The sequence below is a fragment of the Oncorhynchus kisutch genome, linkage group LG14, assembly GCF_002021735.2.
Source record: "Oncorhynchus kisutch isolate 150728-3 linkage group LG14, Okis_V2, whole genome shotgun sequence".
NCBI classification, from domain to species: Eukaryota; Metazoa; Chordata; class Actinopteri; order Salmoniformes; family Salmonidae; genus Oncorhynchus; species Oncorhynchus kisutch.
Genome location: NC_034187.2, coordinates 48037634 through 48055302, shown reverse-complemented (window position 1 = coordinate 48055302; position 17669 = coordinate 48037634). Strand labels below are relative to the sequence as shown.

The 17669-nt window shown below is 42.9% G+C and overlaps 1 protein-coding gene across 2 annotated transcripts in view; it reads left to right on the top strand.

Annotated features, from left to right (window-relative positions):
- LOC109903801 (ephrin-A3) overlaps positions 1-17335 on the top strand; it is an 81074-nt gene extending 63739 nt beyond the window's left edge. For both annotated transcript variants that reach the window (XM_020500759.2, XM_031788466.1), the window contains 3 exons: positions 1909-1974; positions 5823-5897; positions 16092-17335. In XM_020500759.2, coding sequence (XP_020356348.1) covers positions 1909-1974; positions 5823-5897; positions 16092-16210 — 260 coding nt within the window. In that variant the 3' untranslated portion in view covers positions 16211-17335. The remainder of the gene's footprint in view (positions 1-1908; positions 1975-5822; positions 5898-16091) is intronic.
- The last annotated feature ends 334 nt before the right edge of the window (positions 17336-17669 follow it).

The following is a 17669-nucleotide window of genomic DNA, read 5'->3' as shown; positions in this document are numbered from 1 at the left end:
AAAAAACTGTTTGCATGTTCTTCACAAAGAGGGCAACAGATGCTACTGAGCCAGATGTCTATGTGTCAGGGGAGAAGCTCCAGGTGGTATCCGATTTTAAGTACCTTGGCATCATACTTGATTCCAACCTCTCTTTTAAAAAGCATGTGAAAAAGGTAATTCAAATAACCAAATTCAACCTAGCTAATTTCCGATTTATACGAAATTGTTTGACTACAGAGGTAGCAAAACTGTACTTCAAATCTATGATACTCCCCCACTTAACATACTGCTTGACTAGTTGGGCCCAAGCTTGCTGTACAACATTAAAACCTATTCAGTCTGTCTACAAACAGGCTCTCAAAGTGCTTGATAGGAAGCCCAATAGCCATCATCATTGTCACATCCTTAGAAAGCATGAGCTCTTGAGTTGGGAAAATCTTGTGCAATACACCGACGCATGTCTTGTATTCAAGATCCTCAATGGCCTGGCTCCCCCTCCACTCAATATTTTTGTTAAACAGAAAACCCAGACATATGGCAGCAGATCCACAAGGTCTGCCATGAGAGGTGACTGTATAGTTCCCCTAAGGAAAAGCACCTTTAGTAAATCTGCATTCTCTGTGAGAGCTTCCCATGTCTGGAATACACTGCCATCAGACACACATAACTGCACCACATATCACAATTTCACAAAATGCTTGAAGACATGGCTAAAGGTCAATCAGATTTGTGAACATGGTCCCTAGCTGTGTGTTGCCACTCCATGTTGTCTGTTGTCTGTAGCTTGTGAGGTGTGGAAACACTTTGTTGCTTTTATGAATTTTGTCTTGCTGCTTTTTGTTTTATGCTGCTCTGTCTGTAAGCTACGTCTTGCATGTCCTATGTTGCTCTGTCTGTATGCTATGTCTTGCTTGTTCTATGTTGCTATTGTCTATATTGTAATTGTTTTTAATAACCTGCCCAGGGACTGCGGTTGAAAATTAGCCGGTTGGCTAAAACCGGCACTTTTACTGAAATGTTGATTAATGTGCACTGTCCCTGTAAAAAAATAAATAAACTCAAACTCAAACTCAGAGTGAAGGAAAAGCAGCCAACAAGTGCTCAGCATATGTGGAAACTCCTTCAAGACTGTTTGAAAAGCATTCCAGGTGAAGCTGGTTGAGGGAATGCCAAGATTGTGCAAAGCTGTCATCAAGGCAAATAGTGGCTACTTTGATTAATCTAAAATGTATTTAAATTTTTAACACTTTTTTGGTTACTACATGATTCCATATGTGTTATTTCATAATTTCGATGTCTTGTAGAAAATAGTAAAAAGAAAGGAAAACCCTTGATTTAGTAGGTGTTCTAAAAGTTTGGTAGTGTATAATAATGATGTAATGATGAGTAAGGAGCTGAGATACTCGTTCTCTACATAGTATTATAGTCGAGTAATGACAATAGGTTGCATGGGCTATCTATATAGCGCTTTCCCAAGTGCAGGTACTTTATGTCGTAAGTGGAAATTCGCTTCAGCCATTAGCAATGTGTAGCACTCACCCACATACCTTAGTAAGTTAGAGTTGGACTATTACAGCATTCAATTTGTGAGTCATTAAACTACTTTAGGTCAGTTAACTCTTACACCCCATTCCTAAATATACTTTGTTCTTTGTGAATAAACGTACCACTATACAGTAACTGTTAAACTGCTGTAATAAACTATAATGAACATTTCACTTTGGTTCCATCCCATTTGGCACCCTATTCCCTAATTACTACACTTTTTTTTTGTCAAAGGCATACATGTCAAAGTAGTGCAGTATGTAGTGAATATTGTGCCATATGGGACAAAACCATATTGTGCCAAGAAAGCCAAAGCCATGTTAGTTCATAGACTGGCCTCTAGATGGCTCATGGCTGACCTGTATCTGTGTTCTGTTGAAGCCACGCCCACCCATCACCACGGCCACAGCTGCCTGAGACTGAGAGTCTACGTCTGCTGCTCCACGGGTGGGTCTCTCTCTCTCTCTCTCTCTCTCTCTCTCTCTTTCTCTCTCTCTCTCTCTCTCTCTCTCGTATACACACACTCAGTCACATGCACACACGCACACACACAGTTGACACTGGAGACCTGAGACTACATGTTTTGACAGTGATTTCCTAGTGTTCTTATAGTGAGGTTATTTATATCTCACTGTGTTCCAGGGTTGTATGATGATCTATGTTATTCTGTGTTCCAGGGCATTGGTAGTAATGTACAGTGTTATTCTGGGTCTCAGTGCTCTAATAGCTTTTGATAGGTAAATCTCTCTTCTATCCTGATGTGCTCTCTCCCTCTGATGCTTTCCCCCTTTCTCAGCCGCTCTCCTCTCTCTCGTTCTCTCCCTCTCTCTATCTGCCTCTCTTCAACTTCCCTCTCTATCTCTCTCTCTTTATTTCTCTCTCTCTTTATTTCTCTCTCTCTCATTTTCTCACTAACTCCTCTCCTGCCCCCCTCTCTCCTATCCCCATCGCTCTGATAGTTGATTCTCTCTCTGATAGTGACATTCTGTGTTATTTTTACTCCAGTAGCCTCTCTCCCCTGCAGGCCTTTGATCAAAGCCCTGTGCTGAAAGCTCTCCCTACTTCTCTAACCTTGTCAGCATTAATACATCCCACACCCAGGCCAGTGTCAGCTTCTGTGTACACATCACCTTAACCTCCTCTCTGAGTGTCAGGGCTAATCTATTGAAGTGTCCACTTTGGGGGGGGGGGGGGGGGGGGGGGGGGGGGGGTATAAAGTGGATATAAAGTGTGTGTGTGTGTGTCCGTGTGTTTTCCAATGTGTGTGATAGTGTTTACTTTACAAACGACAACCGTTACTCTGCAAGGTCTGCTTAGTAGCCTAGCTATCATCTGAACTCAATTGCTATTCTCATTCCACTTTATCTCTGCCATATCCCTTTTGTTTTGAGACCATTTTTCTCTACAAATACACATACTTACCATATGCCTCGTTTCTTGTGCCATATGCTACATCCCTCTTTGCAGTGCAATAGAATATGGATAAGCAATGTGCATTCTCATTTAAAATCTCACTGAGCTGATGTTAATGTAATGCCAAGTCTAGACTATCAGTGTGTGTAATACTTTCCCTCTCAGTGAATATGCCTTCATCTTCTGCTCGATAGCTTCACCTCATAGTATATCTTTATGTACTGGACTGGAGTATCCTGGCATTCACACAATATGTGTCCCAAATGGCACGCATTCCCTTTATAGTGCATTAATTCTGACCTAGGCAAATACGGTGTACTATAAACTGTAGCACTATATAAAGTGCATTCAGAGAGAATTCAACCCCTTCCCTTTTTCCACATTTTCTTGTGTTACAGCCTTATTGTAAAATGGTTTAAATAAAACATTTTCCTCATCAATCTACACACCATACCCCATAATGACAAAGCGAAAACAGCTTTTTAGATTTTTTTGCAAATTTTATCAAAATAAAAACATATCTTATTTATATAAGATGTTTCTTCAACTTGATTGGAATCCATGTGGTAAATTCAATACAATGGACTTGGAAAGGCACACACCTGTCTATGTAAGGTCCCACAGTTGACAGTGTATGTCAGAGCAAAAACCAAGCCATGAGGTCGAAGGAATTGTCTATAGAGTTCCGAGACAGGATTGTGTTGAAGAACAGATCTGGGGAAGGGTACCAAAAATGTTTGCCGCATTGAAGGTTCCCAAGAACACAGTGGCCTCCATCAATGGAAGAAGTTTGGAACCACCAAGACTCCTCCTAGAGCTGGCTTCCCAGTCAAACTGAGCAATCGGGGGAGAAGGTCCTTGGTCAGGGAGGTGACCAAGAACCCGATGGTCACTCTGACAGAGCTCCAGAGTTCCTCTGTGGAGATGGGAGTACTTTCCAGAAGGACAACCAGATCTGCAGCACTCCACTAATCAGGCCTTTGTGGTAGAGTGGGCAGACAGAAGCCACTCCTCAATAAAAGGCTAATTACATTCTCGTCTGATGAAACCAAGATTTTGCTATTTGGCCTGAATGCCAAGTGTCACGTCTGGAGGAAACCTGGCACCATCCCTACTGTGAAGCATGGTGGTGGTGGCATCATGCTGTGAGGATGTTTTCAGTGGCAGGGACTGGGAGACTTGTCAGGATAGACGGAATGATGAATGGAGCAAAGTACAGAGAAATCCTTGATGAAAACTTGCTCCAGAGCGCTCAGGACCTTGACTGGGGTGAAGGTTCACCTTCCAACAGGACATCCACCCTAAGCACACAGCCAGGACAACGGAGGAGTGGCTTCGGAACAAGTCTCTAAATGGTGTTGAGTGGCCCTGCCAGAGCCCGGACTTGAACTCGATCAAACAGCTCTGGAGAGACCTGAAGGCACTGCCTGCCAAAGGGGCTTCAACACTGCCTTCAGAAAGTGTTCAGACCCCTAGACTATTTCCACACTTGTTGTGTAACAACCTGAATTTAAAATGTCCCTGGCCTACACACAATAACCCATAATGTCAAAGTGGAATTGTGTATGTAAAATGTTGATAAGTATTCAAACCCTTTGTTATGGCAAGTCTAAATAAGTAAATAAATAATGAAGGGGGCTCCCGAGTGGCGCAGTGGTCTAATACACTTCATCTCAGTGCAAGAGGTGTCACTGCAGTACCTGGTTCAAATCCAGGCCATATCACATCTGGCAGTGATTGGGAGTCCCATAGGGTGGCGCACAATTGGCCCAGCGTCATCCGGGATTGGCCGGGGTAGGCCGTCATTGTAAATAAGAATTAGTTTTTTGTTGACCCCAGTCAAATAAAAAATGAAATAAAAAACTTTCAGGGATTTCACCATGAGGACCATGGGGACGAAGTTTAATGGCTGTGATAGGAGAAAACTGAGAATGGATCAGCAATATTGTTGTCACTCCACTATACTAACTTAATTGACAGAATAAATAGGAGGAAGCATGTACAGAATAAAAATGTTGCAACAAGGTACTAAAGTAATACTGCAAAACATTTGGCAAAGCAATTAACTTTTTGTCCTGAATGCAAAGTATTGTGTTTGGGGCAAATCCAATATAAAACATTACTCCTCCATATTTTCAATCATAGTGGTGGCTGCATCATATTATGGGTATGCTTATAATCCTTAAGGACTGGGGAGTTTTTCAGGATAAAACATTAATTAAATGGAGCTAAGCACAGGCAAAATCTGGTTTAGTCTGCTTTTCACCAGACACTGGGAGATGAATTCACCTTTCAGCAGGACAATAACCCAAAACACAAGGCCAAATCTTCGTTGGAGTTGGCAATACCTCAAAATAGTTGTTTATCAATGATCAACATCTAATCTGATAGAGCTAAAGAATTTTGAAAAGAATAATGGGAAAATGTTGCACAATCCATGTGTGGAAAGCTCTTAGAGACTTACCCAGAAAGACTCACTAATCGCTGCCAAAGGTGAATCTAACATGTATTGACTTGAATAGTTATCTAATCAAGATAAATTAGCATTTTATTTTTCATACATTTGTAAAAAAACAAACATGTATGAGTTTTTCTTCCACTTTGACATTACAGCGTTTTGTGTAAGTTGTTTACAAAAAAATGACAATTAAATCAATTTTAATCCCGCTTTGTAACACAATAATGTTGGGAAAAAGTAAAGTGGTGTGAATAATTTCTGAAGGCACAGTAAGTAGTGCACTATATAGGGAATAGGATGCCGTTTGAGACGGAACCCGCTCTCTGGTCAAAGGTAGTGTACTTTATAGGGAAGTTTCTGTGTAAAATAAGTAGTGTGGGCAATTTAATGACTTTGCATATTTGTGTTCCTCTCTCTCTCTAAGTCTCCCATGGTGATGATTCCAGTCAGACTCCACCTGACTACACAGTCAGGCCCAATATCAAAATACACAACATTGGTGAGTGCTCTCAATTCTATCCTGATGTGCTCTCTCTGACGCTTTCCCCCGCTCTTCCTGCCCCCCCTTTCTTTTTCTCTCTCAGTAATGGCATAATATTATTTATATGGGTTCTGAATAGAGGTCGACCGATTGAGATTTTTCAACGCCAATACCGATACCGATTACTGGAGGACCAAAAAAAGCCGATACCGATTAAACGGACAATTTTTATTTATTTATTTGTAATAATGACAATTACCACACTACTGAATGAACGCTTATTTGAACTTAATATAATACATCAATAAAATCAATTTAGCCTCAAATAAATAATGAAACATGTTCAATTTGGTTTAAATAATGCAAAAACAAAGTGTTGGAGAAGAAAGTAAAAGTGCAATATGTGCCATGTAAAAAAGCTAACGTTTAAGTTCCTTGCTCAGAACATGAGAACATATGAAAGCTGGTGGTTACATATGAAAGCTTCAATATTCCCAGGAAATAAGTTTTAGGTTGTAGTTATTATAGGAATTATAGGACTATTTCTCTCTATACCATTTGTATTTCATTAACCTTTGACTATTGGATGTTCTTATAGTCACTTTAGTATTGCCAGTGTAACAGTATAGCTTCTGTCCCTCTCCTCGCTCCTACCTGGGCTCGAACCAGGAACACATCGACAACAGCCACCCTCGAAGCAGCGTTACCCATGCAGAGCAAGGGGAATAACTACTCCAAGTCTCAGAGCGAGTGACGTTTAAAACGCTTTTAGCGCGCACCACACTAACTAGCTAGCCATTTCACATCGTTTACACGAGCCTAATCTTGGAAGTTGATAGGATTGAAGTCATAAACAGCTGCTGGCAAACGCACTAAAGTGCTGTTTGAATGAATGCTTACGAGCATGCTGGTGCCTACCACCGCTCAGTCAGACTGCTCTATCAAATCATAGACTTAGTTATAACATAATAACACACAGAAATACGAACTTTAGGTCATTAATATGGTCGAATACGGAAACTATCATCTTGAAAACAAGACGTTTATTCTTTCAGTGAAATACGGAACCGTTCCGTATTTTATCTAACGGGTGGCATCCATAAGTCTAAATATTCCTGTTACATTGCACAACCTTCAATGTAATGTCATAATTACGTAAAATTTGGGCAAATTAGGCAGCCCAAACTGTTGCATATACACTGACTCTGCGTGCAGTGAACGCAAGAGACGTGACACAATTTCACCTGGTTAATATTGCCTGCTAACCTGGATTTCTTTTAGCTAATTATGCAGGTTTAAAAATATATACTTCTGTATATTGATTTTAAGAAAGGCATTGATGTTTATGGTTAGGTACACATTGGAGCAACGACAGTCCTTATTCGCGAATACGCACCGCATCGATTATATGCAATGCAGGACATGCTAGATAAACTAGTAAAATCATCAACCATGTGTAGTTAACTAGTGATTATGATTGATTGATTGTTTTTTATAAGATAAGTTTAATGCTAGCTAGCAACTTACCTTGGCTTACTGCATTCGTGTAACAGGCAGGCTCCTCGTGGAGTGCAATGTAGTCAGGTGGTTAGAGCGTTGGACTAGTTAACTGTAAGGTTGCAAGATTGAATCCCCGAGCTGACAAGGTAAAAATCTGTCGTTCTGCCCCTGAACGAGGCAGTTAACCCACCGTTCCTAGGCCGTCATTGAAAATAAGAATGTGTTCTTAACTGACTTGCCTAGTTAAATAAAGGTGTAAAATATTATTTTTTTTATCGGCCAAATCGGTGTCCAAAAATAGCGATTTCCGATTGTTATGAAAACTTGAATTCGGCCCCAATTAATCGGCCATTCCGATTAATCGGTCGACCTCTAGTTCTGAATACCACCTTGCTAGGAACACACTCACACACATCATTATATTCCTCTTTCTTTCTTTCTCTCTGTCTGTCACAAACACATACAACCACACACACACACACACAGTTGTTCAATGGTGGCCGGATGGATCATGACCGAGTTTATGGAGGAAAATAAATAAATACAGTAAACACACATAGTCCAAACAACCCAAATGCCTTGGGGCCTCCTGATGCATCTTTCTGTACTTTATGGATTAGTGGCATCAACAGAAAGAGGACACAATTGAAGTCATAACCCATAAACACAACCCTGATGGCCTCGCTGACCATGTTGAAGCTATAGAAATCTGGTTGCAATTTCAGTTTAAGCACCAGAATTAACAAATGGATAGAATTTTATTTTTTTACATTTAAAAAGAAAATAGGACTGGTGGAGTTACACTACCGTTCAAAAGTTTGGGGTCACTTAGAAATGTCCTTGTTTTTGAAAGAAAAGCTATTTTTTTTGTCCATTTAAAATAACAGTGTAGCCATTGTTAATGTTGTAAATGACTATTGTAGTGGGAAACGGCAGATTTTTTATGGGATATCTACATAGGCGTACAGAAGCCCATTATCAGCAACCATCACTCCTCACTCCCCATCACTCCTCATTCAGAACAAGATTAGACTGATGAGTTTCAGAAGAAAGTACCTTGTTTTTGGCCAATTTAAGCCTGTAATCGAACCCACAAATGCTGACGCTCCAGATACCCAACCAATCTAAAGGATGGCAGTTTTATTGCTTCTTTAATCAGGACAACAGTTTCAGCTGAACTAACAATTGCAAATGGGTTTTCTAAAGATCAATTAGCTGTTTAAAATTATAATCTTGGAATAGTTAACACAACGTTGCATTGGAACACGGGAGTGATGGTTGCTGATAATACGCCTCTGTATGCCTATGTAGATATTCCATTAAATATGAGCTGTTTCAAGCTACAATAGTCATTTACAACATTAACAATGTCTACACTGTTTTTCTGATCAATTTGATGTTATTTTAATGGACTTTAAAAAATAAAAATAAATTAAACAAGGACATTTCTAAGGTACCCCAAACTTTTGAACAGTAGTGTATGTCGCACATGCAGTTAACAAAAATATATGGAAATGTCTGCTCTATCCAAAATTACAACCAACTGATTGCAGCATTACTGCAATGGAAGGGGGAGGCAGTAATGAACTTGTCTGTTGGCCCTGCATTAAAGACCAAAATTGGTTAAAGAAAATTGTGATAAATAAAAAAGTATAGTATTTAAGGACAACAGCTGCGCCAAACAACAGCTGCGCCAAACAACAACAGCTGCGCCAAACAGGTTGAAAATAGTTGTGAAGAGATTTTCGATTGACCGATTCCGTGGCACATTGCTGATACACAAGACGACGCCTGATTCAAAACTTGCAACCAATAGAATGTTATATACAGTCAAATCAAATCAAATCAAATCAAATGTATTTATATAGCCCTTCGTACATCAGCTGATATCTCAAAGTGCTGTACAGAAACCCAGCCTAAAACCCCAAACAGCAAGCAATGCAGGTGTAGAAGCACGGTGGCTAGGAAAAACTCCCTAGAAAGGCCAATACCTAGGAAGAAACCTAGAGAGGAACCAGGCTATGTGGGGTGGCCAGTCCTCTTCTGGCTGTGCCGGGTAGAGATTATAACAGAACATGGCCAAGATGTTCAAATGTTCATAAATGACCAGCATGGTCGAATAATAATAAGGCAGAACAGTTGAAACTGGAGCAGCAGCACAGTCAGGTGGAAGTTGAAACCGGAGCAGCAGCATGGCCAGGTGGACTGGGGACAGCAAGGAGTCATCATGTCAGGTAGTCCTGGGGCATGGTCCTAGGGCTCAGGTCCTCCGAGAGAGAGAAAGAAAGAGAGAAGGAGAGAATTAGAGAACGCACACTTAGATTCACACAGGACACCGAATAGGACAGGAGAAGTACTCCAGATATAACAAACTGACCCCAGCCCCCCGACACATAAACTACTGCAGCATAAATACTGTAGGCTGAGACAGGAGGGGTCAGGAGACACTGTGGCCCCATCCGAGGACACCCCCGGACAGGGCCAAACAGGAAGGATATAACCCCACCCACTTTGCCAAAGCACAGCCCCCACACCACTAGAGGGATATCTTCAACCACCAACTTACCATCCTGAGACAAGGCTGAGTATAGCCCACAAAGATCAGTATATCACAAAAGTGTATATACAGTATATCACAAAAGTGAGTACACCCCTCACATTTTTGTAAATATTGGAGTATATCTTTTCATGTGACAACACTGAAGAAATGACACTTTGCTACAATGTAAAGTAGTGAGTGTACAGCTTGTATAACTGTAAATTTGCTGTCCCCTCAAAATAACAACACACAGCCATTACTGTATAAACCGCTGGCAACAAAAGTGAGTACACCCCAATTTCTAGTGTCATAGTAAAGCATCTGAATACTTAAGGTATTTCTGTTTTATTATTAATATATTTGCTAAAATGTCTAAAAACCTGTTTTTGCTTTGACATTATTGGGTATTGTGTGTAACAAAATGTGGAAAAAGTGAAGGGATCTGAATACTATCCGAATGCACTGTATGTATATGGGGGGGATACAATCATCCCAGCTCTGCAGATTTTGCTGCGACAAGACGGAATCATTATGTCACTTGTTTTGGTACTGCCCATATGTAGCTTGTTTTTAGTCGTAGGTTCAGCAATGGCTGAAGAATTGTAGCATTTACCTGGAGCTAACTCTGCATATAGCACTGCTGTTTGATTTGAAAAGTCATAGTCAATTGATGAATAACACAAGAAGTCTTAGAAAAAATGTTTGTCTTTAATTTACAATCTGTAGAAACTATGAAAATAGAAAGTTCCCGAAATGTTGTGAAACATCACAGCACAGTGGGAAAATATATTGCAATTATAAATCAAAACTGGATGGCCTTCAGCGATATATGGGAGGGGTTGAGGGTAGCTGGAGGGTGGGACTAAAAACAAACAAAAAATATAACTAATGTCAAATATAATGTGTCCGTAAAATGTATATGGTATGTATAAGCTGGATGTAGAAGCCTAAGTATTCGTTTACTCCAATTAGGGGAGGAGTGGTAGGAGTTGCGAAAAATAATAAAGAAGGGGAATATATTAAAATATATTCTTTATATATATATATACTGAACAAAAATATAAACACAACATGTAAAGTGTTGGTCCCATGTTAAAAGTTCCCAGAAAATTCCATTAGCACAAAAAGCTAATTTCTCTCAAATGTGCATAAATGTGTTAGTGAAGATTTCTCCTATAATCCATCCACCTGAATGGTGTGGCAAATCAAGAAGCTGATTCAGCAGCATAATTGCACAGGTAATGTGCTGAGAACAATTAAAGGCCACTCTAAAATGTGCAGTTTCGTCACACAACATAATGCCGCAGATGTCAGAAGTTTTGAGAGAGCGTGGAAATGTCCACCAGAGCTGTTGCCAGATAATTGAATGTTAATTTCTCTACCATAAGCCACCTCCAACGTCGTTTTGGAGAACCGGCCTCACAACCGCGTTGTGTGGGCTAGCAGTTTGCTGACGTCAATGTGTGAACAGAGTGCACCTTGGTGGCGGTGGGGGTTGTGGTATGGGCAGGCATAAGCTACGGACAACACAATTGCATTTTATCGATGTCAATAGAGATAACGTGACGAGATCCTGAGGCCCATTGTTCTGCCATTCATCTGCCTCCATCACCTCATGTTTCAGCATGATAATGCACGGCCCCATGTCGCAAGGATCTGTACACATTTCCTGGAAGCTCAAAATGTCCCAGTTCTCCAATGGCCTGCGTACTCAATGTACCATTTCCCGCCAATATCTAGCAACTTCGCACAGCCATTGTAGAGGAGTGGGACAACATTCCACAGGCCACAATGAACAGCCTGATCAACTCTATGAGAAGGACATGTCCTGCGCTGCATGAGGCAAATGATGGTCACACCAGATACTGACTGGTTTTCTGATCACGCCACTGTAACGGCTTTCTTATATCTCATCCTCGGATGAGGAGGTGTAGCAAGGATCGGACCAAAATGCAGCGTGGCTATTGCAATCCATGTTTATTAAATAAATAAAGAAACGAACTTTACAAAAACAATAAACGTAATGTGAAAACCGAAACAGCCCTATCTGGTGCAAACACAAAGACAGGAACAATCACCCACGAAAACACTCACAGAATATGGCTGCCTAAATATGGTTCCCAATCAGAGACAACGAGAATCACCTGACTCTGATTGAGAACCGCCTCAGGCAGCCAAACCTATGCTACACCCCTACTCAGCCGCAATCCCAATGCCTACAAAACCCCAATACGAAACACAACAAAATAAACCCATGTCACACCCTGGCCTGACCAAATATATAACGAAAACACAAAATACTATGACCAAGGCGTGACAGAACCCCCCCCCTAAGGTGCGGACTCCCGGACACACCTCAAAACCATAGGGAGGGTCCGGGTGGGCGTCTGTCCATGGTGGTGGCTCCGGCTCGGGACGTGGACCCCACTCCATTAATGTCATAGTTCCTCCCCTTCGCGTCCTGGGATAATCCACCCTCGCCGCCGACCATGGCCTAATAGTCCTCACCCAGAACCCCACTGGACTGAGGGGCAGCTCGTGACTGAGGGGCAGCTCGTAACTGAGGGTCAGCTCGGGACTGAGGGGCAGCTCGGGACTGAGGAAGCTCGGGACTGAGGGGCAGCTCGGGACTGAGGAGCAGCTCGGGACTGAGGAGCAGCTCGGGACTGAGGGGAAGCCCGGGACTGAGGGGAAGCCCAGTACTGAGGGGAAGCCCAGTACTGAGACGAAGCCCAGTACTGAGAGGAAGCCCAGTACTGAGATGAAGCCCAGTACTGAGATGAAGCTCAGGCAGGTAGTTGGCTCCGGCAGATCCTGGCTGGCTGGCGGATCTGGAAGAGTCTGGTTGACTGGCAGATCTGGAAGATCATGGCTGACTGGCAGATCTGGAAGAATCTGGTTGACTGGCAGATCTGGAAGAATCTGGTTGACTGGCAGATCTGGAAGATCATGGCTGACTGGCGGATCTAGCTGCTCTGGCTGCTCCATGCAGACTGGCAGCTCTGGCTGCTCCATGCAGACTGGCTGCTTTGGCTGCTCCATGCAGACTGGCAGCTCTATGCAGACTGACAGCTCTGGCTGCTCCATGCAAACTGGCAGCTCTGGCTGCTCCATGCAGACTGGCAGCTTTGGCTGCTCCATGCAGACTGGCAGCTCTATGCAGACTGACAGCTCTGGCTGCTCCATGCAGACTGGCAGCTTAGGCTGCTCCATGCAGTCTGGCAGCTCAGGCTGCTCCGAACAGGCAGGAGGCTCCGGCAGCGCTGTAGAGGAGGAAGGCTCTGGAAGCGCTGAACAGGCGGGAGACTCCGACAGCGCAGGAGAGGAGGAAAACGCTGGCTGCGCTGAACAGGCGGGAGGCTCCGACAGCGCTAGAGGGAAGGAAGGCTCTGGCTGTGCTGAACAGGTGAGGCGCACTGAAGGCCTGGTGCGTGGTGCTGGAACTGGTGGTACTGGATCGAGGACACGCCCAGGAAACCGGCGGACTGGTGTTTGGAGGTGGCTCTGGATAGACCGGACCATTCAGGCGCACTGGAGCTCTTGAGCACCGAGCCTTCCCAACCTTACCTGGCTCGATGCCCACTCTAGCCCGGCCAATACGAAGAGCTGGTATGAACCGCACCGGGCTATGCACCCGCACTGGAAACACCGTGAGCTCCATAGCATAACACGGTGCCTGCCCGGTCTCTCTAGCCCCCCGGTAAGCACAGGGAGTTTGCGCAGGTCTCCTACCTGGCATAGCCATACTCCCTGTAAGCCCCCCCCCCCCCAATACATTTTTGGGGCCGACTCTCAGGCTTCTTTCTGCACCGCCGTGTCTTTCTCTTCGACTCCATTCTCCTATAGCCCTCTTCGCACTGCTCCAGCGAATCCCAGGCGGGCTCCGGCACTCTCTCTGGGTCGACCGCCCACCTGTCTATTTCCTCCCACGTCGTATACTCCATACTCCTGCTGTCCATAACGTCCTCCCATGTCCATTCCTCCTTTCGCTGCTCCTGCTGTCGCTGTTGCCTGTTACCACGCCACTTGGTCCGGGTGTGGTGGGTGATTCTGTAACGGCTTTCTTCTATCTCCTCCTCGGACGAGGAGGTGTAGCAAGGATCGGACCAAAATGCAGCGTGGCTATTGCAATCCATGTTTATTAAATAAATAAAGAAACACAAACTTTACAAAAACCGAAACAGCCCTATCTGGTGCAAACACAAAGACAGGAACAATCACCCACGAAAACACTCACAGAATATGGCTGCCTAAATATGGTTCCCAATCAGAGACAACGAGAATCACCTGACTCTGATTGAGTTGAGAACCGCCTCAGGCAGCCAAACCTATGCTACACCCCTACTCAGCCGCAATCCCAATGCCTACAAAACCCCAATACGAAACACAACAAAATAAACCCATGTCACACCCTGGCCTGACCAAATATATAACGAAAACACAAAATACTATGACCAAGGCATGACAGCCACAACCTTTTTTTAAAGTTATCTGTGACGAACAGATATATCTGTATTCCCAGGCATGTGAAATCCATAGATTAGGGCCTAATGAATTTATTTCATTTGACTGACTTCCTTATATGAACTCATTAAAATCTTTGAAATTGCTGCGTGTTACGTACATTTTTTTATTCAGTATATATTTACAACAAAGATATGTGTGGTGTATTGGAAGTGATGCAGAGAATTACATTGATAGAAGTCACACTCAGTTTCTATGGAACAAACTCACTCAACGCCCCTCCCTGTCTGAGATAACATATTGATGAATACCTTGTCAGCTAATCTCATAGAGTTAAATAAAGAACTCATCTTTTTATTTGTGCAATTGTGGCATCTGTGACAGCATGGACATTGCTATTGAGGCTCCAAGTAGTCAATGTTCTTTTTCTTTTGTGTTTGAAAGAAGTGTAAAGCTAATATTGGTGGTTTACCGCCACCTGCAGTGCTGGAGTCCTGAATCAAATCTTGTGTGTTTATTGTTGAGAATAGATGGTGGTGATTTAGCTTAAAGCCATTAACTGACCATAGGCCAATCAATTTGAAGAAGACCATGCTCTGATCCTTGGCTGATTGCTCAAAACCCATAGGAATCCCCACCCAGTTGACTGCTTTAAAAGGGTAGAGGCCCTCAATGGCATGCTAAAATGGGTTATATCCATCTAGAGTCCTCTATCTAACTTTATGGGCTGTCAGCTGGAACAGTCTCAGTTTACCACATGTACTCAACTGGACTCGGCTCTATCACTTTACCATATTACTTTATTTGACCATGTCACTGGTGTAGATGTCAGGGTTGTGTCATCGTCGTAGCCGACAGACATGTTTCCTAATATTTCTAAGAATGGTTTTGACGTGGCAGACGCGCACAGACAAACCGGTCGAGTTGGATGTTGTTCTTTCTCTTGAGTCAACAGGGGGGAAAAGTCTGCTGCCACGTGTCATTCGTCGTATCAGTGTCACATCTTGTGTGTGTGTCTCTCTTAGTTCGTTAACTCTTCACTGTCTGTCCCCATAGTGGCCTATTTTTTACATTTTTTTCACCTTTTATTTAACTAGTCAAGTCAATTAAGAACAAATACTTATTTATAATGACAGCCTACCAGGGAACAGTGGGTTAACTGCCTTGTTCGGGGGCAGAACGACTTTTACCTTGTCGGCGACTTTTACCTTTCGGTTACTGGCCCAATGCTCTAACCACTAGGCTACCTGCCTATAGGGAGGCTCAGGATTCTGGTCACACATCCCAAGCTTACTTTGAGAATGAGATGTATTTTTTCCCTGTTCTCTCTTTCTCTTGCTCTCCAGCTAATGCAGGATTGTGCCTAATCAATGGGTTTGTTCTATGTTAATTTCATTTAATTGCAAATCCTGCTAGATGAAGCCGAATCATTAGAATAAAAATATACATACATTTTAAAAGATGAACAACGAAGTGTGGTTATTCCTCTTCCCAATAGGGAATATGGCATCATATGTAGCAGCACAGGTGATAATTGCCGATTTTTGTTACATTTCTCTGTTTGTTCTCTACATGTGGATGTGCATTATTTGTATGCATTGCAAACATCGGCTGTAGATTGATTGAGTTAATGTGTCATTTGATGGTTTCTCTCACCCTCTCTCTCTCTCACTCTCTCGGTCTGTCTCTGTCTGTCTCTCTCTCCACAGATGAATTTAACCCTGAAATTCCCAAACTGGAGAAGAGCGTCAGTGGCAGCAGCCGATCACGCGATCGCCTTCTGCTCACCGTGGCAACACTGCTCATCTCCGCCCTCCTGGTTTCCTAGCGACTGTCCCCCTGAGTGACATCACATGGATATCTGAAATGCTTAGACTGAAGGGCTCTGTATCCATTGACCCCGGGTTCAATTAGAAAGTGAGAGGGAACCAAGTAAATGTCACACAATTCAACCAATCAAAAGCCAGAATTACAATCAATTTGACACAACCATAAAAAACAGGACTTACTCTCAAATCGTAATCACTCAATTCTATCTTAACTCACCTGTAGTCACTGTTGATACACAGTTTGTGCGACGTCTTTGGTTCATGCATTGTCGGACATACACTACGTGCATATGTGCCACTGCATTTCATGCATTTGGTGTGCCACCACACGGACCAAAGCAGAAAATGGCATTCAGACTTAGACATGATACAGCCATCATGCCTAGGCTGCCTCTGGCTACACACACACAGTTAAAGTAGGGCATGTGCAGTGGGATTTGTAATGGGAGTATGGCTGCCTGTCTATCTGCGAAGGAACTCGCATGACATTGTCTTCAGCTTGTCCCAATATGAAGGACCTTTGAGCTCTGTGGACTGGGATGGCCATAACTGGACTGGGCTCCACTGAGCCTGACCAATGGACTGTCCAATAGGCTTTGATGGACGGAACTCAACTGGACTTGGCGTTGCTGCAGTACTGTGGACCATGCTGGACTCTGCCAAGATTCACTGTACTGTGCTGTGCCATATACTTGCAGCCATTTCTCTACACTGCTGCCATTCTACCGGATGTTAACCCATCTTTTACTGTCATAGATACGAGTTGGTCACACCGAGGCCCAGGTGTTGATGGTGTTGACCGGAAGACAGAAATATTTTAAGAGAATCTCTGTAAGGCCCTTATCCATCTCCTCTAGATGGGCTCTAACTGTGGCTTTGTGGTGCATAGAAAGGTCTAAAGCCCACATGTCAAAGACAAAATAGACGGTGCCCTTCAAGAACTGGTCCTAGATCTGTTTTCATATCTGCCTTCAAACCTTATTAACTGGAATTAAAGAGACTCTGCACCTGTGCTTTGAGGGCATTTCCAGAAGCACAGATCTGTGTTTTTACCTGATGCATCTACCCATAACACTTTGTCTGGGTTACAGGTAACAATCTTGTATCAATAGTCAACAGAATGGTTTCTATTGCCACAAATTACAATATTAAACATTTCATAACAACAAATACCCTACAAATCCAGACCTGATTATTATTATTTTTTCCTCCATCACTTTCAAAGGTTACCGAATCAAGGCTGTTCATTATTACAATCTCAGTCACTGTGGTAACTACCAAATATAGTAGTCACAGTGCGGCAGGTGCCTGAGGAAACTGTGATTTGTGTCACAGATTACTTTAGTCTCCATTTTGTAAACATGCGTGAATTTGCAGACAGACAGCAGTCCACAGATTTACTGTTTTATACTATAAAGTCTGACAATATTCGGATTGCATTTTTGATGACAATGCTGT